The sequence below is a fragment of the Lithobates pipiens genome, unplaced genomic scaffold (genome assembly GCF_037356315.1).
Source record: "Lithobates pipiens isolate NorthernLeopardFrog02 unplaced genomic scaffold, aLitPip1_a1.2 Scaffold_16, whole genome shotgun sequence".
In the NCBI taxonomy this organism is placed as follows: domain Eukaryota; kingdom Metazoa; phylum Chordata; class Amphibia; order Anura; family Ranidae; genus Lithobates; species Lithobates pipiens.
In genome coordinates, this window is record NW_027507748.1 from 455,434,423 (window position 1) to 455,461,484 (window position 27,062).

Sequence of the window (27,062 nt, forward strand, 5' to 3'; positions counted from 1 at the left end):
ATATCCACCCGCACTTCCTGCTATACGAGACCAGGTGCGCTCCAGCCAGCACGATAGCGTTCCACGAGGACTTCCCCCTTGCACATATACAGGTGCGGTTTTGTATAGTACTAAATGTAATTCAATAGAACAAAACAAAATAAAATAAAAGGTGTAGCCCCTTCCCCCTCGAGTGTACTATTAAGATAACTAGTAAATTTTATGTGGCGGATAGTAAATTGCATTGAATAATGTGCATATGTACACCCACACACGTATGTATGAGTACACGCGTGTGTTTCTGCAATAGATGCGACACTTGCAGTCGCCTCTCCCCTTTCCTTTTTTTTTGGGGGGGGTGGAGCTTTCGGACCTCATGGGTTTAGAGGCCTTTATATATATTTACTGGCAGCCTCCAGCGAGAGACCATTGCCCTTTTTGGCTCTGAAGAAAGGGGGTCACTCCCGAAACGCGTTAGCCATTTCCGTAGAGGTATTCACCAAATTCCTCGGACATCTGGTCTGGAGTCGCCAAACGTTTGGTGCGATGGATTTATTTGTATTGATTTTGCCTGTGATCAATACTCGTTTGTGAGTAGCCATTTTGCTATTTGATTCAATTTTAAATAAAGCTGTTTTATGGTAATGCACTAGGTCAGTGCGCCTTCCCCTTCTTTGTATTTTCTCTTTTTAGTATTTTGAACACCCAATGTTCTAAAGGAGGGCTGCAAGACTCAGTGACTACACCATTCCAAACTGTATATATCACATTTTTAAAGACCAAGAAACCAGAGCGCAGGAGAATTTGCTGTTTTTGCGACTCCCTCCACCATACACGTAGAACTACACCAGTAGTGAAGATACAAGTCCAAACTGCTTACCAGATCTGTTTGACCACTTTAATTAAAAAGTAAGTCAAACACTTGTACAGGATAATGCCTGCTCATATGGATACCGATGCAAATGATGGTAGATGGTGTGTCTCTCTTCACAGACTTAAGCGGCAAATGTGAAAAAATACAAAAAGATCCATAGCATAATACTGACTTTAATAAAAAAATAAGTAAAAAACAGACAGTCAAAAGGCTCCTTACATGGTTATGTGCCTGACCTGGCACTGGGACTGCTCGCTCTGATTGAAAGAATCACTCTCCAACTCAAGAAAAAAATTCTTCCGCATTCGATATTGGCGTGCGTTCCAGGCCTGCAGACCGACGAACCAGAGGGCCGGAAATGGCGTGACCAAGTACCGCTCCGACGTATGTTTCGTTGTTAACGTCTTCAGGAAGCGCACTGGGTCACTCGTAATTGTCGCTTATATCGGATCACTTGTCGAATTATAACGAATAGGAAAACAGTTTGTGCGCAGCCTCAGTACACCCAAGGCAAAGCAACCAACACTAATAATTGACATTTATATCAAATCGTAACTGCTCGGAACCCTATCAAATCATCGAATTGTAACGGACATAATTGTCAAATTGTATCGAAACACTAACGAATTGTTGCGAATGGAAAAAACAGGTCGTGTGCAGCCAACAAGGCAACACAACGAACGCTACTAACATTTATACCGAATCCCACTCGATTAACGAAAACAATTGTCAACCATAGCAAATCCTTATTGAATTATAACGGATACGATTGTCAATTAAATCGAATCACTAACAATTCGTAATGAATGCAGAAAAAGGTTGTGCGCAGCCCCTGTGCATATATATATATATATATATATATATATATATATATATATATATATATATAGATCCATATATCCATTCCATGCATCCCTAGAAATGCCCTTTTTTCAATGTGCATTGGTATTCATCTATATTCTGATTTTTGTTCTAAACCAAACCATGTAAATACTACTATAAAAGCTACCATCAAATCCCTTAATAACAAATCCATATCAACACTTACATATGCAATAAAGTCTGCATTATTCAGCCATAAAGTGGATGTAAATTCAACATTTTAAAGTAGATGTAAATCCTAACTGAAATGCATTAAGGCTGCTTAAGTACTGGTCAAACAATTGCCTTTTGTTTAAAAAAAAAAATAAAATAAAATAAAAAAAATAAATTGGCTTTCACCTTTGTTATGCTTTGCTGCATCTTACCGCTGGTAAACTCCTGCTGCCACTGCCTGCACTCCAGCAACACCTGCGAGACATTTCTCATGGCAGATTTTCTGATTGTGACAGCGGTTGACCATGCCTGCAAAATATGTTACAACCACTTGCAGTCTCCATCAGATGCCCACAAGGCATCAAAATTGTGAGACACTGACATGTCTTCGTCTTTCATGGCAAAAGAGAAGTGTGGGATATAAAAAAAAAAAAAAAAAAAAAATCATACTCACCTAGGTGGATGCAGCATTGGTCTGATTCTGCATTTGTCCCTCGCTGTCTCCAAAACCGCTGATTACTCAATTTTGTTCATCTTCAGTGAGCAGAGAGGCAGTGAGTCATGAGCTCTGTGCCCCTCCAGCCCTCACTGGAGCGCTGGGCTGTGGAAGTAGGGAGAGTGGCTGACTCAGGCTCTCAGCGCATGCTGGGAAGCTGCCGGTAAGGCATCTAAGTGGACATTAAACTTGTGAAGGATCCAGATTCTAGGCCAGCTGAGTGAGGGCGGCCAACAGCAGACTTTAGCCCATTAACGGCTAAATAAGGGCCACAGGTGTGCAGAACTACAGTGCCTTGCAAAAGTATTCACCCCCTTGGCATTTTTCATGTTTTGTTGCCTCAACCTGGAACATTGATTGTTTGAGGAATTGCACCATTTAATTTACAGAACATGCCCACAACTTGTAGATTTTTTTTATTATTGTGAAGCAAACAACAGGACAAAATAACAGAAAAAGCCAATGTGCATAACTATTCACCTGCCTAAAGTCAATACTTTGTAGAGCCACCTTTTGCGGCTATCGCTTTGGATAAGTCTATAAGCTTGCCACATCTTTCCACTGGGATTTTTGCCCATTCATCCTTGCAAAACTGCTCCAGCTCCTTAAAGTTGCATGGTTTGCGCTTGTGAACAGCAATCTAAGTCCGATCACAGATTTTCTATTGGATTGAGGTCTGGGCTTTGACTAGGTCATTCCAACACATTTACATGGTTTCCCTTAAACCACTAAAGTGTTGCTGAAGCAGTGTTTGGGGCCATTGTCCTGTTGGAAGGTGAACCTCCTTCCTAGCCTCAAATCGCAGAGTGGTACATGTTTTGTTCAAGAATATCCCTGTATTTAGCACCATCCATCTTTCCCTCAACTCTGACCAGTTTCCCAATCACGACTACTGAAAAACATCCCCCATAGCATTATGCTGCCACCACCATGTTTCACTGTGGGGATGGTGTTCTTTGGGGATGTGTTGGGTTTCCGCCAGACATAGCATTTTCTTTGATGGCCAAAAATTAAAATTTTAGCCTCATCAAACCAAAGAACCTTTCTCCATACATTTTGTGAGTCTTCCACATGCCTTTTCGCAAACTTAAAAGGTGCCATTTTGTTTTTTGCTGAAAGTAAACTGCTTTCTTCTGGCCACTCTGCCATAAAGACCAACTCTATGGAGCGTACGGCTTATTGTCCTATGTACAGATACTCCAGTCTCTGCTGTATAACTCTGCAGCTCCTCCAGGGTTACCTTAAGTCTTTGTGCTGCCTCTCTCATTAAAGCCCGGACCGTGAGTTTTGGTGTGTGTTCGCCTCTTGGCAGGTTTGCTGTTGTGCCATGTGCTTTCCATTTGGTTCTGATAGATTTGATGGTGCTCCTAGGAATCAAAGATTTGGATTTTTTTTTATTAACTAACCCTGACTTGAACTTTACAACATTGTCCCTTACGTGTTTGGAGAGTTCCTTAGTCTTCATGGCAGTGTTTGGTTAGTGGTGACTCTTTAGGTGTTGCAGCCTCTGGGGCCTTTTAAAAAGGTGTGTAAATGTAATGACAGATCATGTGACACTTAGATTGCACACACACGTGGACATCCTTTCACTAATTATGTGACTTCTGAAGGCAATTGGTTGGAAAAGTGTTTTTTATGAGCTTCTTAACAAAGGGGAGTGAATACATATGCGCATGCCAATTATCAGTTTATTTCTGAAAAATAGGTTTTATGTATATATTTTTCAAATTTTTACTAAGACTATTGTGTTCTGATCCATCACATATAATTCAGATTAAAGAAAACATTGAACTAAAGGCTGTAACGTAACAAAATAGGTAAAAAGCCAAGGGGGGGTGAATACTTTTGCAAGGCACTTGAAGTGCACTCCTGTGACCCACATTAGAAGTATGGAAAAAAGAACGTGTACCTACTTTATACATCTCAGAAAGACTATTAAAGTACAGCCAAAGCTAGTCTGACAGCCACCAGCTCTCTGCTCACGGAGCACAGATAACCGAGCTATCAGCTTTGATCGCTCAGTTCTCAGTCTTAGAGCGGGCAGGGTCAGATGCAGAATCAGACCGATGCTGCATCCACCTAGGCAAGTATAATTCTTAAGAAAAACGCTCCCATACTCGTTTTAAAGGAAGAGAAATGAAAGGCCTAAAGACTGCTTTTGTTAAGAAATGCTGAGTTGAATTTCCTTCAGTGAGATGTCACATACCTAAATGCCTAGGGCCAAATGGTTTCTGCTTAAAGGGGAAGATCAACCATGTCCATTCAAGCCAAACTTTTAATATAGCATTTTATTATTATAGGCTCACTTTAATTACTCTTCATGTGCCCATACTAAATCACTAACACCTCAGGCGTGCCATTCTGCAAGAGTGCACATATATACAGGACCATGCTCCCAGTCTTGACCTAGAATTGTAGACTGGCTACTTGATACAGGAAGAAAAGGTGATCATAGTATAAAGTTACGGTAAGCTGTATTTAATAGGTCCATAATAGAGAAACTTAAAGGGGAAAATGAATGAGAATTTCAGTAGAGAACACATTTTTAATGCCCATGCATTTTTTTTTTTTTTTTTTTTTTTATTAATAAAACTAACAGTGCCAAGTTAAACAAAATCATTTATAGGTCTCTGTATAGTTAATAAAATTACATAAGTGTACGCACTTTCCAATAAAAAGAATATTGTATTTCAGTAGGCAGCTGTCAGCATATGTGCAGTTTATTATTTTGTGAATAAGTTCATCTTAAACTACAGCTTGCCTTAAAAATATCATAGAAAATATGACTGCTAAAAACAATTCACAAATCTGAAGGAGAAAAGAAAAAATGTTAAAACTATAATTTCAACATTATAATAGATTACAAGGCGTTTAGGAAACAAATACAAAACATTTGCTTCAGAACACATTTAAATGATAATTATGTAAACTATAAAAAAACAAAAAAGTTTACCTGGAAGAATTCAGGCAAATTATACTATAAGCAATATTTATATACTGTATATAGCAACTTTCAAAAACATTTCACAGAACTGCATCGGCATTGCAGAAAAAAAAAAAAAAAAAAAAAAAAAGATTTGCTAGAAAATGTATTTACCCCAAAATATACAACAGAAATCATGAAAGCTGCAACAGTTCAGTTTCTGAACTCTAGCTCATTTCAGGAGTAAAAAAAAAAAGTTCTTTGGACATTGCATGATTTCTTAAAACCATACTTAATCCTACATTATGTTCTTCAAATAAAAGCCAATTTTTTAAACCCATTTCATTTAGCATGTATGCATAGCATTTTATTTTATTTATTACATGGATCACACATCATTAAGAAGTGTCACAGAACCAGGGGGCAAATAAAAAATTTGTTGGAACAAATAAGGGAGCCAGTGAATAAAATACTATATTCAAACATCCACAGCAAAAAAAAAAAAAGGGGGGGGGGAAAGAAAAAATTGATTGGTTATAACCAATTGCCTCACCATTTTGTTTCCGTAGCCGTGATATTAACCAGGTAAGGAAAAAACAAAAACAAAAAAAAAAAACGACATGTTCCTGAAATGTGTAACTGGATACACATTTTACTACATTAGTCGTCGTCATCATTTTCATTAAAGTCATCCTCATCATCATCATCTTCCTCCCCAACGTAAGATACAGGCGTTTCCACCCTGGAGCTGCTGTACTGTGATCCATTGGAGCTGGTTGCTTGCATTCCATCTGCTGTCAAATCACTGCAACAAAAACAATTACTCAAAAAAAATAAAAAAAAATCATCATAGAAAACACCCTTGAACAACATTAACCATTTTCAGACCGGACCATTTTGCTGGCTTAACCACTTTCAGACCGGACCAATTGGCTGGTCAAAGACCAGACCACTTTTTGCGATTCGGCACTGCGTCGTTTTAACTGACAATTGTGCGGTCGTGCGACGTGGCTCCCAAACAAAATTGACGTCTTTTTTTCCCACAAATAGAGCTTTCTTTTGGTGGTATTTGATCACCCCTGCGGTTTTTATTTTTTGCGCTATAAACAAAAATAGAGCGACAATTTTGAAAAAAACGCATTATTTTTTACTTTTTGTTATAATAAATATCCCCCAAAAATATATAAAAAAACATTTTTTTCCCTCAGTTTAGACCGATACGTATTCTTCTACATATTTTTGGTAAAAAAAAAAAAATCGCAATAAGCGATTGATTGGTTTGCGCAAAAGTTATAGCGTTTACAAAATAGGGATAGTTTTATAGCATTTTAATTAATAATTTATTATTATTATTTTTTTTACTAGTAATGGCGGCGATCAGCGATTTTTATTGTGAATGCGACATTGTGGGGGACCCATCGGACATTTTTGGGACCATTGTCATTTATACAGTAATCACTGCTATATATATGCAGTGATTCCTGTGTAAATGACACTGGCAGTGAAGGGGTTAACCAGTGGGTGGCAGTGTAGGGGTTAAGTGTTCTTAGGGGTGTGTTACTAACTGTGGGGGGGGTTGGGCTTTCATTTAGTGAACACTGATCTCTGCTCCAATCACATGGAGCAGAGATCAGCGTCACTAGTTGCTAGGCAGAATGGAGAAATGTTGTTTACAACGGCACTTCTCCATTCGGCCGCTCCGTGAGACAATCGCGGGGATGCCCGCGGCGATAGAGTCCGCGGGTCCCGCGACCGGACTCACCGGGGTCCCGACCAGCGCGGGAGCGCGCCGCCGCGCTCCCGATGGCAGGGCGGCAAATTTAAAAGGGACGTACATGTACGCCCATTTGCATGCCCGTGCCATTCTGTCGACGTACATCGTCATGCGCTGGTCGGCAAGTGGTTAAGATCGGAGCACTTTTTGTGATTCGGCACTGCGTTGCTTTAATTGACAATTGCGTGGTCGTGCGACGTGGCTCCCAAACAAAATTGACGTGCTTTTTTCCCCACAAATAGAGCTTTCTTTTGGTGGTATTTGATCACCCCTGCGTTTTATTATTTTTTGCTCTACAGACAAAAATAGAGCGACAATTTTGAAATTTTTACGTTTTGCTACAACATCCCCCAAAAATATATTTTTAAAAAACTTTTTTCCCCTCAGTTTAGGCCGATACGTATTCTTCTACATATTTTTAGTAAAAAAACAAAAAAGAAAAAAAAAAAAACACGCAATAAGTGATTGGTTAGCGCTAAATTTATAGCGTTTACAAAATAGGGTATCGTTTTATGGCATTTTTATTAATTTTTTTTTTTTACTAGTAATGGTGGTGATCAGTGATTTTTACTGTGACTGCGACATTATGGTGGACACATCGGACATTTCTGACATATTTTTGGGACCATTGTCATTTATACAGCAATCAGTGCTATATAAATGCACCGATACCTGTGTAAATGACACTGGTAGTGAAGGGGTTAACCGGGGGGAGGCAGTGTAGGGGTTAAGTGTGTCCTAGGGGCATTACTAACTGTGGGGGGTTGGGCTGTGTGTTAGTGAACATTGATCTCTGCTCCAATCACATGGAGCAGAGATCAGTGTCACTTGTTGCTAGGCAGAACGGGGAGATGCTGTTTACAACAGCATCTCCCCGTGAGACGATCGCGGGTATCACTGCGGCGATCGAGTCTGTGGGTCCCGCGACTGGACTCACGGGGGTCCCAACCAGCGCGTGCGCCACCGGCGGCCTGCTCGCGATGGCAGGGCGGCAAATACAAATGGACGTACCTGTACGCCAATTTGCCTGCCCATGCCATTCTACCGTCGTACATCATCACGCACCGGTCGGGAAGTGGTTAAGTAAATACATTCCCCTCCAACAGCCCATAGAGCCTTCCATGCGCTGCTCTCACTTGCAGCATACAGTCAATTAACTCATATTGCTTGGAAAAGGAAGCAGGGCTGCACCATGAGCAGGCATCTTTAAAACCACAAGGACAGGCGTGACTATACTAAATACCTGCAACTTCACTCTCCCAGGGTAGCACAGATAATAAAGGTAAGATACGTTACAGAAAGGAAAGTCGGCATAGGAATCACTTCAGAATGCCATATGCTGCAAAATACTCTTGCACTTCTACAGTACACCTTTATCACACGACATTAACTTGAGATTATAACTGAACAAATTTTTATAATCTCGTGTAATCTGTGTACACAAAATAGGAATTTTTGTACTCAAATTTTTTTTAGTTTATCTTTGAGCCCATGAAGGTCACAGGAAGTCTAACCTGTGCGTTATACTGTCACTTTCAGGAGGATTGGGCATTGACAAACAGAAAACTATAAGCAAGCCAAGGATAAGCCCTCCTACTACCAGTATGCCTCAGTTTTGCAACACTCATTCCAAAAGCACTATTGTGTCCCTCAATTTACTCAAAAATAAGACAAATAAAAAAAATCTCATTTCTTTCTCGTTCAACGAGGGATTCCAGAGGCCTTTAAACTTTTGGAGCCAGCCGTATGCATATATGCGGCCCCATTAAAATAACTTGCCATGTTCTCTGCATGGTAGCCGGCAGGGATCGGTAAGCTCCCGATGCATTCTTGTGATTGGGAGCATCCTGATAATGTGACTGACGCAACAGCCAATCACAGCAGTTAAATGACCCGAATGCCCGCCTCCTGGCTTTTAGAACTTGCGCTAAGGGGTTAGCTTTTGGGACACTGAAAAGCAGTCTAACTGAACTATAAGCAACACAGCAAATGCTAACAGGCCCAGGAAAACAAAGAAACTAGGAGCCGCTTGCAGCTCAAAAAGCAGCCTTAATCCAAAGTTGTCCACCAAGAACAACTGAGAATATGTAAATATGTTGGCAGACGCTGAAAAAAAAAAAAACAACACAAGATTTAGTAGTTTGTCTTGACAAGAAAGCGTGGCTCCTTGAGAACATGCGCATGGATGAAAGTCTGTCTGATCCACCAAGAGATGGTGGAACAAGAAACCAGTGCATTCTTTAGTGGTTCATCCAGGCTGACAAAGTGAACTGGTTTTCCAGAAAGGAGCAATTTCTGAGAGATAGAGTCAGTCCAAATCACATCCAGACAAATGGGGAATAATTTCCCTTGGAATTAAGTATTCTGAATTTCCCTTTGGCAAACTAGAGCCAAAGGATGGAAAAACAATGTCCTGGTTAAAGAGGAAGTAAACCCTGATGAGTTTACTTCCTCTTTCATTCCCTGCAAAGGCAAAGCATAATGGACTACTATGCATCGCATAGTAGTCCATTATGTGTCACTTACCTGACACAGGAGCCAGCGAAGTCACCGCTGTCCCCTGTAGTCCAGCGCATCCATCTTCTCGGTGGGGTCTCGCAGCTCCGCGGCTGTCATTCGGCGAAGCCGCGATGACGTCACTCGCGCACATGCGCACGGGAGAAGACACGCGCGGCAGCTCCGTCATTGAAAATGCCGTAGACAGCGGGGCCTGTCTTTGGGCAAATATCTCCTAAACCGTATAGGTTTAGGAGATAATTCTCCTAGGCTTACCTGTAGGTCAAAGTGTGTTGTAAGGGTTTACAACCACTTTAAGGTGAAGGTCAAACTACCTTAGGCAAGAAAAGTGCTGAGCACACCATCTCCTCTCCGAGCAAGACCAAAAAGTTCTTTGTAAGGTAAGACCACCAGTTCAGTCACTTGCCTTGCAGAGGTGATAGCATTGAAAGCAATCTTTAGATTAAGAGGAGAGCAGAATGTCTAATGAGCTCACAGACTTCTGAATTAGTAAAAGTAAAAAACAGGTTCTGATTCCAAAGCGTCACAGGGACAGAGTCAATCACATGGGAGACAGTCTACACAAATTGCTCAAAGTGGTTGTAAAGTCAGAAGGCTTTTTATGCATAAAATCATTAAGATAAAATAAAAAGCCTTTGTGTGCTGCAGTCTCCCCAGCACCCCCTAATACTTAGCTGAGCACCATCTCTCTCCAGCGATGTACACGAGTGCCTTGGCCATCTGGGGCTCTCCTCTTGATTGGTTGAGACAGGAGCAGTGCCATTAGCTCTCACTGCTGTCAACGTCGGGGGGGGGGGGGGGGGGGGAGAGCAGTATTTCTGGGAGGCCATCATAGGACATTCACCCAGAATGAGAGCCGCACCACCCAGCCATCATTTGAAGGTAGGCGGGCGGCAAGTGGTTAAGGAATTAGGGGCCGAGGTCTCAAACACATTAGAAAGGACAGAAACCTGACCTTTGATGGAGTCAAGAGTCAAATGCCAGAACCAGCTGCAAGGAGAGAATTTGTTCCACAGAGAAGCTCTTTAGGTGAAAGCCCCTAGTTACACAAGTGAAGTCATCTACATACAATACTAGACTTTCTGGAAAGTGAATTCACAGACTTGGATATGTCCCTGGGCTTCAAGTCAGGCCATTGGCACCAGCAATCATGAAGCAGGGTTCCTCGGGACAGTAGATACGGATGTTCTAGCATAGACCACCATGCATCTACTGGCTGAAAGACTTGCTAGGTCCATGTATTATATTTGCCTGGGCCAAAGGATCACCAGTATGCCCCCCAGTCTTGGTTCTGCAAAGTAGTTTCAGGAGAGGAAAAGCATAGATCAGAGCTTATGGATCTCATGGAGCCACTAGCAGGGTTAGGCAACCTCAGGCTTCCAGCTGTTTTGAAGTCCCATGACCACATTGTAAGACCCTGACAATCACAGGCATGACTCCTAGAGGCAGAGACATGATGGGATTTGTAGTTTCACCACAGCTGGAGTGCCAAGATTGCCTACCCCTACACTAGAGAAAACACTTCAACCAGTGGATCCCTGCATAGGTATATAAACCGGTCTAGTTTGTTGTTGAACTTGAAGTTTCAAGAGGTTTATATGGTGAGGAGATGGCAAGGCGAAACGCAAGATACCAAGATCCCCTCCCTAATCAGGAAAGTGAGGGAGCTCCCTTATGATAAGGATCGCTCTGCATTTAAGGAAAAGAGAAAAAGTCCCCTATACATATGCACCAACAAACTCGTACGATTAAAAAAAAAAACAACTCTCAAAGTGGAGATTACAGTATCTCACAAAAGTGAGTACACCACTCACATTTTGGCAATTATTTTAGGTTTTCATATAAACACTGAAGAAATTGCACTTTGCTACAATGTAAAGTAGTGAGTGTACAGCTTGTTTAACTTGTATAAATTTTCTGTCCCCGCAAAATAGCCACACACAGCCATTAATGTCTAAACTGCTGAAAACAAGTGAGTACACCCCTAAGTAAAAAAAGTCCAACTTGGCCCCAATTAGACATATTCCCTCCCCAGTGGGTGTGAACGAAGAGCAGGTGTGTTAAATTTGGTGTTATTGCTCTCACTTTCTCATACCGGTCACAGAAAGTTCAATATCGCCCCTCATGGCAAATAACGGAGTATCTGGGAAAAAAAAAAGAAATTTGGTGCTCTACATAAAGATGGCCTAGGCCACTATCAAGACCCTGAAACTGAGCTGCAGCACGGTGGCCAAGATCATACAGCGGTTTAACAGGACAGGTTTCACCCAAAACAGGCCTCACCATGGTTGACCAAAGAAGGGGAGTGCACATGCTCATATCCAGAGGTTGTCTTTGGGAAATAGACATAAGTGCTGCCAGCGTTGCTGCAGAGGTTGAAGGGGTGGGGGGATCAGTCTGTCCGTGCTCAGACCATAGCCGCACACTGCATCACTCTGCACGGCTGTCACTGGAGAGCTACAGTTCATTGAGGGAACCATGAATGGCAACATGTACAGTGACATAAAAATACAGATATCACTGATAAATATTTTAAATAAATATTCCTCACTGATCCCAGCGCTCAAAAGAGGGTGTTAAATTATAAGCTGCTATCATTAAAAAAAAAAAAAAAAAAATCGCACAACACACAAATATATAGTATAAATAATTCCTTAACCCCTCGCAATATGAGAGTCTTATTTTATTGAGCGCTGTCAATATAGTATAACAGAAAATAGGAAAATCACAGTTCATAAATTCCATAGATTACAACAGGGTGCAGAGTCCTAAATTGTGGATAGGGAATTTCAGCTCAATGTTCATAAGGAAAAGAAGAAGTCCATCTCCAAGCCATTCACCAAACCGCCAGTGTGAGCAAACTCAATGCACGGTGACGCTCCCTATGGTAATGCACTTACCAAAAATCTAAATAGATATAGGCACATCTATTAGTCACTGGCTCCTGGGATTCCTCAGCATTACACCTTCAATTCAACATTTCTACACCCAACATCCGCCGCTGATACCGAGACCGTTTATGAGCATAGAGATCCGAACTGCGGTGAGACAAGCGTTCACCTCTGTTGGTGACATGATATATGATATGATACAGTTTTATTGTGTAGGTATGTTTTTTTTTTTATGTGCAAGAAGTTGGTTTATTAAAATCAGTTTGCACTATGGATTGTGTTTCTGATCTCTTCTATATGTGAACTTGTGTTGGGTGGAGAAATGTTGAATTGAAGGTGTAATGCTGAGGAATCCCAGGAGCCAGTGACTAATAGACGTGCCTATATCTATTTAGAATTTTGGTAAGTGCATTACCATAGGGGGCATCATCGTGCATGGAGTTTGCTCACACTGGCGGTTTGGGGAATGGCTTGGAGATGGACTTCTTTTGCTTATTAACATTAAGCTGAAATTCCCCATCCACAATTTAGGACTTTTTTAGTCTTATTTTATTGAGCGCTGTCAATATAGTATCTCTCATATTGCGAGGGGTTATGGAATTATTTATACTATATATTTGTATGTACAGTGACATACTGAAGCAGAGCATGATCCCTCCCTTCAGAGACTGGGCCACAGGGCAATGTTCCAACATGATAACGAACCCCAAACACATCTCCATGACAACCACTGCCTTGCTAAAGAAGTGGAGGGTAAAAGGTGATTGATTGGCCAAGCCTGCCCAGGCCTAAACCCTATTGAGCATCCGTGGGGCATCCTCAAAATGAAAGGTGGAGGAGCGCAAGGTCTCTAACATCCACCAGCTTTGTAATGTCGTTGAGGAGTGGAAGAGGAATCAAGTGGCAACCTGTAAAGCTCTGGTGAACTCCATGCCCAAGAGGGTTAAGGCATTGCTGGAAAATAATGGTGACCACACAAAATTGACACTCTGGGCCCAATTTGGACATTTTAACTTAAGGGCATACTCACTTTTGTTGCCAGCGATTTAGACATTAATGGCTGTGTTATTTTGAGGGGACAGCAAATTTACAATGTTATACAAGCTGTACACTCTCTACTTTACATTATAGCAAAGTGTAATTTCTTTAGTGTTGTCATGTGAAAAGATAAAATATTTACGAAAACGTGAGGGGCAGACTCACTTTTGAAAGGTACTGTAAATGCCACAGCCTTCTGCTCCCCGTGCCCAAGAGGGCAAACAGCAGCAGATCTCACTTAAGACATTTCATCCAGTCAGACATCTCACATAAGATCACAGTCAGTATTGGGCACAAGGTGGGACTTGCCAATTAGTTCGGGATAGTGCTTTCAATTGTTCATCACTCCTTAACCACTTCCCACCCGGCCACTGCACATAAACGGCCGGGTGGGCGCTCAGGAACGTCCCTCAGAAGGAGGCAGATCACGTGCCCGCACAGGAGCGCGATCCTGATGCACCCCTGTCAACCGGACATGGCGAATCTGATTAGCAGGAGGGCTCTGTGATTGGACCTCCTGATTACATGATGGCCATGTCCAATCACAGTCATGTGATGTAAACAGAGAGCCGGTTGCTAGACAATTGGCTCTCCTCACACAGAGGTTGTCAGTAAGGGTCCTTTCACACGGGGCGGATCAGTTCTGATCCGCCCCGTGGATGTCCGTTTGCTCAGCGGGGATCACTCCGCCGATCCCCGCTGAGCAGGGAGATGACAGGTCTGTCTCCGCACACTGTGCAGGGACGGACCTGTCACAGCGCCGCTCTCCCCTATGGGAGATCGGATGACGACGGACCGCAGTGCCCGTCGTCATCCGATCCGATCCGCAGACGGATGGAAAAATAGCTTTTTCCTCCGTCACACTTTTTCGGATCGGAGCGGGTCGGATGTCAGCGGACATGTCACCGCTGACATCCGACGCTCCATAGACCTCTATGGAGCACCCGTTCAGGTCCGCCTGAAAAACTGACAGGCGGGCCTGAACGGGACGTTAGTGTGAAAGGGGCCTAAGGAGAGTGGATCGCTGCAGCCGGCTGGTGATCGGCGAGTATGAGCTGTTTTTTACAGCTTTTTACACACATGTAGACAAGGTAAAACACACATGTAGACAAGGTAAAACATGTCCCCACACATGTTCTCACATAGTAAAAACACCTGCACCCCACAGATTTAACAGTAAAATCACATGTCCACGTCTGTACACGATCATCTGCGCACACCTGTCCACAATCACACGAACCAATTATTAGACACAAGTTTTTTTTTTTGCTTACCAAAGACATGTAGCAGAATACATGTTGGCTTAAATTTATGAAAAAATTTGATTTCATTGGATTTATTGTAAAATAGAAAGAAAATAGTTTTTTTTCAAATTTCAGCTTTTTTTGCTTAGAATTGCAAAAAATTGTGAATACCGCCAAAGGGAAGCTATTTGTCCAAAAAAAAAAGAAAAATTAAATTTGGGCACGGCGTAGCATGACCGTGCAATTGTCATTGAAAGTGTGACAGCTGAAAATTGGTCTGGGAAGGAAGGGGGTGAAAGTGCCCAGTATTGATGTGGTTAAAACAGGTACTTTCTCCAGGAAGTAGTCGTCTCTTTAAATGCAGTTATGGCTGGAACCACAGAGGGCAAAGAAAGACTAAAATGGATAGAAAGCCAGCAAACACTTGGAGAGATAAAACCAAAGTTGGCTAAAAAAAAAATAAAAAATAAAATAAACCGAACAAAAAAGTAAAAAAAAAAAAAATTTTTTTTTTTAAATTACAATCGGATTGTTTTGATTTTTAATCAAACTTATTTTAATAAAATGCTTTTGGAGGAGACAAAGTATTTAAAATATAGTTTTCCATTTAGGGTACATTAATAAATTTAGTTTATCAAGTATGAAATGGAACTTCGTTATGTAGCATGAGCCTGTACATTCTGCAATATTTACATTTTTGGTAAACTCATTCAATGAATCCAAGCTCTGCAAGCATAACATGCACTGCATTGATGCAGTCACACAATTTTACAGTAATTATGAGATAAAAAAGTTCAGGAATATGCAAATCTATGTACACTTCAAACTGTAGTACTGTTAGTACAAACTGATATCGCCGTTTTACAAACCCGACAGCTTATTATAAATAGAAAACCTTAATTTTGTTTACAAATATTAAAGATTCTAGCTACTAGCAAGAATAAGTCCCTAAATTTAAAGAGCCCCTGTCATTTCAGATCCATCATGGCAAAGCCTGTTAGCGGGTATCCACTCAGCTGCTGCCGACACGTCCCTCACCTTGTTGTGTCACTGCCACATCACCAGCTGTCCCATTAAAGTGAATGGGACTCTCGGTGAGTAAACAGCGGTTCAGGAGGAGCAAAGTGTGTTTGTTGCTTATATGGCAGCGCATGCGGTTTGTTAATTGTGCATTGCATGTGGGGAAGGCAGCTTGGATCATGAGTGCATACCACTTTTCACCAGTGTTTATTTTCACAAAGTGATTACTTGCTACACTAGTAGAGTATTTTATTTTTCGTGGTATTGTTGGATATAACAGAAAATACTACACACATCAAATACCGCCACCTAGTGTGTAAACACTGCGCCAGCACCCAACCTCCCCCCAGCTGCCACTTGTTTGTATATTATTCAAATATTTAGAAGGTGAATAAATCCTCACACTTACACCGTGTTAAATCACTATCCCCTTGTGGCGCTAAATGGGACAGATTAGTCCCCCAGTAAGAACTCCAAAAATATATAATGAAAGTATACAGAGTGGATTCATCAATCCCTATTCAATACACCTCAAATAAATATTGTATATATATACAAAAAAATCAAATCAATAAATGAAATATCAAGTGAACTTAATCACTCAAAAAGTGCAAAGACTAAATGAATATTTTCATATCCACTTAACATATGTGCATGTCCCCAAAAAAAAAAAAAAAAAAAAAAAAAAAAAAAAAAACTGTTCAAACAAATATGCATACAGTGTCTGCCCTCCTTTACATGTGTTTATAACATACAGCAAAAGCAGGTTAATTTAAAGTGAAAAAAGAAGAACAATTTCTTAACATATAAGTGAAAAAGTCCTCAATAGAAGTATCCCAAAGTAGAACGACAGGTGGTGATAAATGAACAAATCAGCACGCCCTTCTCCTATGTGCTTTCTTATCAGTGTCCCCAGACGATGAAAACTCCTTCACCACACCACTAGTGACCCCCTATGGATGGAGCACTCACCAAATAGATTGCCTAGTACTCTCGCACCAGGCTCAACAGGCGTTTCAAATAGCTTAATTGGGAATCACAGATGTCCAGCACACAATATCCAGAGAGTGTTACTTCCCTTTTGCAGATTCAAATAGGATTGACTCCCCAAGTTCCTCAAAAAGAAAAACAGAGGCTTCCCATGGTGTAATACTATAAACCACTTTAATAGCACACTTAAAAGCCACTTGGTAATGCACTCACATGTAAAAAGATTATAAAAAGCACTTCAAAGTCACTGCAATAATTCACATCAGCAAAAACTTCACTCAAAGGCATTGGTGGTTACAGTGGATACTGGTCACAGTTAGCAGTGTCAGTGATATCTCTCACCCCTCCTTCAGCTGTATGGTACCCTACAGCCAGACTCTCAATGACACTCTCTCTCCAATCCTGTTCCTCGTGTAAGAGGCACACACACTTCAGCCTTGTTTGCAGAGTTTGATACAATCAATGGTTGCCAGATAGCCACGCCCCCGACATGTTTCGTCACTAGGACTTATTCATGGGATTCCCATGAATAAGTCCTAGTGACGAAACATGTCGGGGGCGTGGCTATCTGGCAACCATTGATTGTATCAAACTCTGCAAACAAGGCTGAAGTGTGTGTGCCTCTTACACGAGGAACAGGATTGGAGAGAGAGTGTCATTGAGAGTCTGGCTGTAGGGTACCATACAGCTGAAGGAGGGGTGAGAGATATCACTGACACTGCTAACTGTGACCAGTATCCACTGTAACCACCAATGCCTTTGAGTGAAGTTTTTGCTGATGTGAATTATTGCAGTGACTTTGAAGTGCTTTTTATAATCTTTTTACATGTGAGTGCATTACCAAGTGGCTTTTAAGTGTGCTATTAAAGTGGTTTATAGTATTACACCATGGGAAGCCTCTGTTTTTCTTTTTGAGGAACTTGGGGAGTCAATCCTATTTGAATCTGCAAAAGGGAAGTAACACTCTCTGGATATTGTGTGCTGGACATCTGTGATTCCCAATTAAGCTATTTGAAACGCCTGTTGAGCCTGGTGCGAGAGTACTAGGCAATCTATTTGGTGAGTGCTCCATCCATAGGGGGTCACTAGTGGTGTGGTGAAGGAGTTTTCATCGTCTGGGGACACTGATAAGAAAGCACATAGGAGAAGGGCGTGCTGATTTGTTCATTTATCACCACCTGTCGTTCTACTTTGGGATACTTCTATTGAGGACTTTTTCACTTATATGTTAAGAAATTGTTCTTCTTTTTTCACTTTAAATTAACCTGCTTTTGCTGTATGTTATAAACACATGTAAAGGAGGGCAGACACTGTATGCATATTTGTTTGAACAGTTTTTTTTTTTTTTTTTTTTTTTTTTTGGGGACATGCACATATGTTAAGTGGATATGAAAATATTCATTTAGTCTTTGCACTTTTTGAGTGATTAAGTTCACTTGATATTTCATTTATTGATTTGATTTTTTTGTATATATATACAATATTTATTTGAGGTGTATTGAATAGGGATTGATGAATCCACTCTGTATACTTTCATTATATATTTTTGGAGTTCTTACTGGGGGACTAATCTGTCCCATTTAGCGCCACAAGGGGATAGTGATTTAACACGGTGTAAGTGTGAGGATTTATTCACCTTCTAAATATTTGTATTGTTGGATATAACCTCACGTGACCCTGAGGAGATTAAACCATTTGATAACGGATGTTTAGTACACCATTATTCAACTAAAGTGTGTTTGTGGTTCTCTTGATTGAGACAGTACTTGCTTCTGGTGAGTTGTCACTTCTCTTGGATAGATGGGGACCCTCCATTAAACGATTAGTAATGGACCATTTCTTTTAGCTTGGTGTGGAGGTGGAGCTGAACTCTCTAATGGAGCAGCAACAAATCAAACCTACTTACAAAACAGCAACGTGCAGAGTGCGTGCGTGGGCAAGACTACATAACACTAACATGAAAGTGACATCAAGGCACGATTCAGAGGCATACTAGGTAAAGTACCATTTAGTGCAGAGTTGTAGAGGGTGGAATACTAAAAAGGTACACGGCATTGAATAGAGAAATTGGAGTTGAGAAGGGATGGGAAGTGCAGACATGATTGGACTGTAGTGAACAGTGTGATGAGAAAACTTCTCTAATGGAGATTTGGTTCCTGCAAAGAAAGCAACGTGGGGTCAATTTACTAAAGCTGGTGCACTCAAACTGGTGCAACTGTGCATGGTAACCAATCAGCTTCTAACCTCAGCTTCTAACCTCAGCTTGTTCAATTAAGCTTTGTCAATAAAATCTTAAAGCTGGTTTCTATGCAGAAGTGAGTGTGATTTTGCACTCTCCAGCTTTATTAAATAAATCTGCATGCTGGGAGAGAGCAAATCCTAGAAGGGCTTATATCAGAGGTGGCACATGCACTTTGCCTTCTACTCGAGGTGGTAGAATCCACCAGCACCTTACATGCGCTTGTGCACTCCGGTGCCAATCATTGTGAATGTCACCTCAACTTGCCTCCATAACATGTATTTACTGCAGCACAATGAAGGGTTATACTGTGCGGTGATTGGTACAAAAACGCAGTCTGCATTATTCTCGATATGGTGTGCATTGAGTCAATCAGCCCTTAACAAAAGCTTACCGCATATGACTAGCTGCTCACAGCAATTGTTTTTGTTCTTTGGGGCATGTTGGGGTTCACTGCATTAAGTAAAGAACCTTAACGCACAAAAAATAAGTATTGCAGAGCACAGTATTGTGGTATGAATGGGTCCCAAAAACACAGTGCAAAATAGCGCCTGGTCAGAGTTTAACAGTCACATGCACCAAACTACAGGTAACAGTTGATTTGTTCCAGGGCTCTGCTCCACGTAGGTGCACTCAATGGAAACAAAATGTAGTCTCACATGGTGTTAAATATGGCTATATCAACTCAATCTCAATTAAAAAAGGAAGGAGGGAAAAAAACATTACCTGGCTGAAAATCTGCGTCCATTTGACACTGCACCTGACGTTGAGGAAACATATACACTGCTGATTGATCCCTGAGCCATTTCTGTTAAAGAAAGAAACAAGCATTAGTACAATGTCCATGTGTGCAAGATTTTGCTTACATTGCCATATACTTTGCACAGAAATTTTTAAAAAGTAAAAAAAAAAAATTACTAGAAGTGTTAGTGAACGCAAGTTTTTTTTTTATTCACAGTACACGAGTAAAACATTTTGGTTTACCTGTAAAATGATGCTGCCAAAACAAGAACAGAGGAAATCTCTCCAAAGTTAGGAAATCTCTGGATATCACCAGAAGCACTGTCCCCATTGTAAGATATTCCCCCAGCTCCTATTCCAGTGTCGAACCAAAATTTGGGATTTTTTTTTTTTTTTTTACACTTGAGCGGTCGATAATGGTAAACAGGACAAAGAGGGTGTATCTCCCTAAAGGGGACACTGACCGCAAAAAAAAAATAAAAAAAAAATATAAAAAAAAAAGGGTTTTAATCCCTCTCCGCTCTATCCAAAGAAAGAAGAAAAAACAAACAAAAAAAACACTGTACTATGGATTATAGGCTTCAGATGACTTTTGAGGACAAGCGCACATATATATAAATTTATATAACTCCCCTCCGTGAGTCCTCCATTTTGTAGCAAGCAATGCAGAGCAACAAGGAGAGTTGGGGAGGGTGGCTTGTACTGTACTCAAAGATATGGATATAGGTTACTCAAAATTTCTTTCATCTTAAATCATACAATACAAGACATGGGCAACTTATTCACAAACCAAGGGATGACCAAGCGATAAATACAAATGGTGTGCAACAACTAAGCAAATGGAATTGTACCTTCAGGCTCAAAAAGACACAGTGCCACTGCAAGAACTTTGTGGCCGAAAGCTGCATTTACAGGAGATTGGACAGCCACCTGTTAAAACTTTGAGGTAGTATGAACAGAAGACCAGGTGGCAGCCTTACAGTTGGGCAACAGAGGCTTGTTGCCTAAAGGCCCAGGATACTCAGAGAACTGAAGGAGTGGGGATGCAACAACTGAGGACATTTCTGGTTAAAGCCTGATACACAAGAACTTTTTTTTCATTCAACCCAGCGGGCTTAACGAGAAAAAAAAAAAAAAAAAAAAAAACTCGGGAGGAGCCACTGTAATAACCACACACACACAGTCAATGCTCTTAGCCATTACCTGAGAGCGCTGATCGGTGAAGATCGGCAGACCTTTTTTGAATGGCAAACTACCGTACGCACGGGCCGACTGTCGGACGGTTTCTATTGAAACATGTATATGGCCCTCAAGGTTGTATGCTCTTTCAATCAAGTTCCTTATCCACTGTGCAATTCTGGAGTTTGAAGCAAGGTGCCCATTGCGAGGAACCCACTTATCTAATAGAAGCAGTAGTAATGGCTCAGACTATGTACAAGCAATGTAGCTAGGATTCCTTTGGATGTGTAGGAGCAGTGTACAGGGATGGCAGAACAATGTAATCAATGGAACAAAGGAACAAAGGATGGTTGTGATAGCAATACAACTGTCATTGAGAAATATGAGAAAAGGCTCAATACAGGGGGTCTAACACCCAAAACACCTTGAATAAAGAATTTCACAAAAGTTGTTTGAGGCCAAAAGCCTAGGATAAGGCCCGTTACATGCTTTTTTTTTTTAGGGTGCCAAGTGCTCGATTCTGTTCACAGGTAGGCCAGATTACAAGGCACAGAATAATTTCTGGAATTAAATTGACTGCGATTGCACCGGCAAAGAAAGATTTCCAGGTATGGTAACAGATCAACATGGAAGTGGCGCCTGCCGCTTTCAGCAAGTTCAGACTCAGGAATATTTCCTTTAGAACTTGGGTTTCAACTATCATGTCATTAAAGCCAGGGACAGAGAAGCATGGTGGAACAAATGACCTTGGGAAAGTAGATCTGTGTGAAGAGGCCTGGAACCATCTGCTAAAAGCCCGAGTAGGTCTGTATATCAAGTTCCTCTGGGCCAGTTCAGTGGAAGTAAAATCACCGTTTTCCTCTCCTGCTCTATACTGTGGGGAGCAGGCGAGGCAGAATTCTCAGTGGCTGGAACACATCTGAAGTCAGAGCTAGAGGATCCCTGGTTCTGGTCACAAACAATAGTAGGTTGTTAAAGCTGGAAGCTAAGGCAACACCCAGAGATCCCCTTTTGGCATATCACATTGAACACATATGGATTAGTAGGGCATTCCCTCCTTGGTCCAAGTGGTGGCAGCTGAGTTAATATGCCTACCAGTTATTCACTTCTAGTATGGACTACAGAAATTGCTTGACAGTAGTTTCTGTTCATGACAGTATCTGGTTTTCGAGCACCAGACTTTGAAAAAACTGGATTTTTAACACTGCTTACCTGTAATAATCCTTTTCTTTGATGTACATCAGGGGACGCAGCCATAGTAGTTACTATGTGGGTTATAGGACCACTGATAAGTGATGGACACTGGTACACCCTAAGCCAAGAAGTGTACTCCCTATATAACCCCTCCCACTACTGGGAGTTATCAGTTTTGTAGCCAAGCAATACAAGTGTATACCAAGAATTGAGGGACCCGTGTCCGATGTGCATCAAAGAAAAGGATATTACAGGTAAGACGTTTTAAAAATCCTGTTTTCTTTTAATACATCAGGGGACACAGAGCCACAGTACTATGTGGGATGTCCCATAGCAATGGCAACTGGAGGGAGGGAGACAACAAAAAAGTAGGGCAAAAATGAGGCCAGAGGACTCATACTGCAGCCTGCAGCACACTACGCCCAAAGGAAATATCCTCATGACCTTTAACATCGATTTTTATAAAATCTGTTAAATGTATGAACTGAAGACCAAGTTGCGGCCTTACAGATCTGAGCCATAGAGGGCCTGAAGAAGCACCGCCCAAGAGGCACTAATCGCCCTGGCTGAGTGTGCTTTAACGTGAAAAGGAGGAATTTTCTTCCTTAAGCTTGAACAATCACTTGACATTTGGAAATGGTCGATTTTTACGCTACCTGTCCTCCTTCTGGACCCGTTTTGTGTACCTCAGCGGTTGCCTTTAAATAGACTCTGATCCCTCTTATATCAAGGGAATGTAGTGTCTTCTCTTCCCTAGATTGAGGCTCTGGGGAGAAAGGAAGAATAATATCTTGGTTTAAGGCTGGGATCACACTGAAGCGATGCGGGAACGTGGCGGGTTCCCGCATCGCATGCCTCCCGCCGGCAGTTCACACTGCCCTATGCAGACTCCTGGGAGTGTCCGCGAAACCTTAATGACACCCCCAGATCAGTTCGCATATCGCAGTGCGATCTGCAAACTCGGACAGGAATCGGATCGCATGGTGTGAACACCCATGCGATCAGATTCTGCTGTGGACCAAAAAAAGGGTCCTGTGCGAGTTTGTGGCGGGTGCGATGCGAATTCAGCCATACTATCTGTATGGCTGAACTCGCATCGCACAGAGATCGGATGTGATTGTCACTGCAGTGTGGTGCAAATCACATCCGGTTCTCCTAGCCGCAGCAGTGTGAACCCAGCCTAAATGAAAACCTGTCAGCACTTTTGGTAGGAATTCAGGATGAGGATGCAAAACCACTTTATCCTTATGCATGATCAAATATGGCTCTTTACAAGACAGAGCCGCTAGTTCCGATACTCTTCTAGCAGACGAAATGGCAACCAAAAAGATTACCTTTCTTGCCAGAACCACCAAGGGAATTTCCCATAAAGGCTCAAAAGGCTGATTCTGCAAAGCCGATGAGACCACATTTAAATCCCAAGGATTTAGAGGTGCTTTGATAGGGGGGATTAATCCGTGTTACCCCCTGAATAAAGCTATGCACCAGAGAATGGGAAGCAGGAGGCTTTTGAATTAAAACACCAACAAGGCTGAGATCTGGCCCTTGATGGTGCTCAAGGCCAGCTTCATTTCTAATCCCATTTGCAGGAAATCAAGGATCCTACCTATGATGTACTTCCTGGGGTATCAACCCCTGGATCCACACCAAGAAATATATGTCTTCCAGAGACTATAGTAAGTGACTCTGGAAGCCGCTTCCTGGCATTAATCAAAAGTAGACACTACTGAAGGAGATAATCAACGATTCTTTAGAATGTGGGTTTTAATAGCCAAACCGTTAAATTTAGCGTCCGTAAGGTAGGATGGAATACTGGACCTTGTACGAGAAGGTCTGGCCATAATGGCAGAGTCCAAGGGACTCCTACCGCCATCTTTATGATCTCGGCAAACCAAGATTTTATGGGCCACCAGAATCCTCTCCTTCCGTACCTGCTTGATCCTGCGGAGAAGACGCGGAAGTAGCAGAACTGGAGGAAACGCACAGATCAGTGAAAACTGATCCCATGGGAAGACTAATGTGTCTGTTCGGCATGCTAGCGGAACCCTCGTTCTTGACACAAAGTTGTCGACTTTGTTGTTGAATCTAGACAAAAACAGGTCCACATCCGGAATACCCCATTTCTGACATATCGCAGGGAAGATGTCAGGGTGAAGAGACCATTCCCCGGAAATAATTGTTGGCGACTCAAGTAGTCCGCCTGCCAATTTTCTATTCCTGGAATGAAAATTGCTGATAGGCAAGGAATGTTGTGTTCTGCCCAAGCTAGAACATGATTCACCTCTTTTTGGGCTGCACGACTTCTTGTTATCTATTTTGAAGCGCAGAAATTTATGGCGAGTGGGAAATATTGGCACGTGGATCGAATGAAGCCAAAAACTCCCCTCCTTGCAGGATGGAAACAACCGATCGGATTGACTCCATGCGAAAGGATCGCATATTTAAGTGCCGATTCAGATCTTTGAGATCTAGAATGGGTCTTGCCTCTGTTTGGTTTTGGAACAGTGAAAAGGTTTGATTAAAGACCTGTGCTCTGTTCCTCTAAGGAAACCTCCGATATCACCAACTGGGATAATACAGTTTCCCCGAAAATAAGACCTAGCGTGATTGTCAGTGATGGCTACAATATAAGCCCTACCGTTTCCCCAAAAATAAGCCCTACCCTGAAAAGACGACCTACAAGGACTTTAACTAGGGCTTATTTGGGGGGTAGGGCTTATATTGCAGCCATCACCGACAATCAGACTAGGTCTTATTTTCAGGGGAAAAGGGTAGATGATCCAGAGCTAGAAATAGAGACTTATTTTTCTCTGGATCCCTGGGAACATTTGACCTTAGAAAACGAGGAGACGGAAATTCTCTGAACTCTAGTTTGTAACCTAGAGAAACTGAAGAAGCCACCCATCTGTCTTGACAATGTTCATGCCAGATCTTTGAAAATTGCAGGAGCCTTCCCCGCACCCGAGCGAGCGGGGTCACCCCTGAATAAGGAGCCTTAAGCATTCTGCTTTGTGGGCTTTCTGCCCCAAGATCTTTTGACCCTGGTGCTGCCCTTGGGGTCTTCCCCTTGAACCTGACGGTTGAGGCCGTCGAGACTGCCTAGAGGCTGATGCCCCTGACACAGGAGAGAAAGCATGCTTAAAAGGAGAAATGTTTGAACAACTTCTTTACTGGTAAAAGGGAGCTTTTCCCATTAGAGATCCTTTGGATGTATTTAGATAGTCTCCAAATAGCCGTTCACCATGAAGGGGGAAACTGGCCAAGAGTTTTTTTTTTTTTTTACACGTTGCTTCGGCTGACTAATTTTTCAACCACAGAACTCTGCGAGAATGCACTAGTCCAGGGGTGCTCAACCTGTGGCTCTCCAGCTGTTGTGAAACTACAAGTCCCATCATGCCTCTGCTTTTGGGAGTCATGCTTGTACTTCTCAGCCTTGCCATGCTCATGGGACTTGTAGTTCCGCAACAGTTGGAGAGCCACAGGTTGAGCACCCCTGCACTAGTCCAAGCATAAGCCGTGAGGCTTGAATGATAGAATCTTTCATAGCATCTACTGTGAAACATGGTGCATCTGATACACTAGCCCATTGCTGTGCCTGCTGATCAGGCAGAATCTTAAGTATCTCCACAAACTGTTCCTTAACAACTTAAGGACCAGCCTCATTTTGGAATTTAGGCGTTTACATGTTTAAAACATTTTTTTTTTGCTAGAAAATTACTTAGAACATTCTACAGGTTCCATGTTTTGCATTACAGAGGAGGTAAAGAGCTAGAATTATTGCTCTCGCTGTACTGATCGTGGCGATACCTCACATGTGTGGTTTAATCACAGTTTTTGCATGCGGGTGCTACTCGCGTATGCATTCGCTTCTGCATGCGAGCTCGTCGGGACGCTTTTAAAAAAAGTTTTCTTATTTTACTTTATTTTTTCACGGTTAAAAAAAAAAAAAAAAAAAAAATGGGTCACTTATTCCTTTTACAAGGAAAGTAAACATCCCTTGTAATAGAAAAAAGTCCTCAGATCTCATATTTGGACTAAAATGAAAAAAAAAAAAATTGTCATTTGAAAAAATGACAACAGAAAAATGTTCCTTTAAGAGGTATAGGTGGAAGTGATTGTTTGACGTCGCTTCCGCCCTCCTATGGTATAGAGACGAGTGGGGGCCATCTTAGTCTCACTCGTCTCCATACCCAGCACAGAAAAGGACCCGATCGCCTCCACCACTACAGACGGCTCTGGTAAGCAGCGTAGGGCGTGGGAGGGGGGTGGCAGCTCTCCTGACACCGATAGCGGTGATGTCATGGTGAATATGCCGCGAAGACCACCATTATCGTAAAGAGGACCGGCTCCTGAAAAGATGGATATCTCGGTTGTGGCAGCAGCTGCTGCCGTTATCGAGATATCCCTCTTCAAAGTGCCAACTTATATGTACAGCAGCCAGTTGGTAAGTGGTTAAGAACCAGCTGCGCTACTGAACTTGCTAAAGACTTATTGCTTTTGGAAAGAAGTTCCAACTTTTTATCGGTTGGACCCTTTAACATTAGCGCATTATCCACCGGACACGTGAGACTCTTGTTCACTGAGGCAGTTGCAGCATCACTTGCTGGAACCCCCCATTTCTTATAGAAATCCTCTTACATAGGATACATTGTGGAGAATTTCTTAAGAGGATATTTGTTTATCCGGATGTTCCCATTCAGAATACATAAGCTTTTGTAGCCATGAATGAATAGGAAAAGTATGCCTAGATGGGGGAGGTTTTAATGATCCCAAACCAGAGGTGGGATCATCCTAAAGCCTGCGCTGCAGGCAGCAAAACGGTTGAACAAACCAATTTAGTAAGCGACTGCACAAGCAACCTGTCTTGTGATGCTATTCCCTCTATATTAGGATCCTCAGAAGAGGATAGATTAGGATCCTCAGAAGAG

At 42.0% G+C, this 27,062-nt stretch overlaps 1 protein-coding gene across 3 annotated transcripts in view; it reads right to left on the reverse strand.

The window, feature by feature from the left end:
* Positions 1–4,985: 4,985 nt before the first annotated feature.
* Positions 4,986–27,062, reverse strand: part of TFDP1 (transcription factor Dp-1) — a 171,848-nt gene continuing 149,771 nt past the window's right edge. For all 3 annotated transcript variants that reach the window (XM_077482832.1, XM_077482833.1, XM_077482834.1), the window contains 2 exons: positions 19,747–19,828; positions 4,986–6,112 (listed from right to left, as the gene is read on the reverse strand). In XM_077482832.1, coding sequence (XP_077338958.1) covers positions 5,968–6,112; positions 19,747–19,828 — 227 coding nt within the window. In that variant the 3' untranslated portion in view covers positions 4,986–5,967. The remainder of the gene's footprint in view (positions 6,113–19,746; positions 19,829–27,062) is intronic.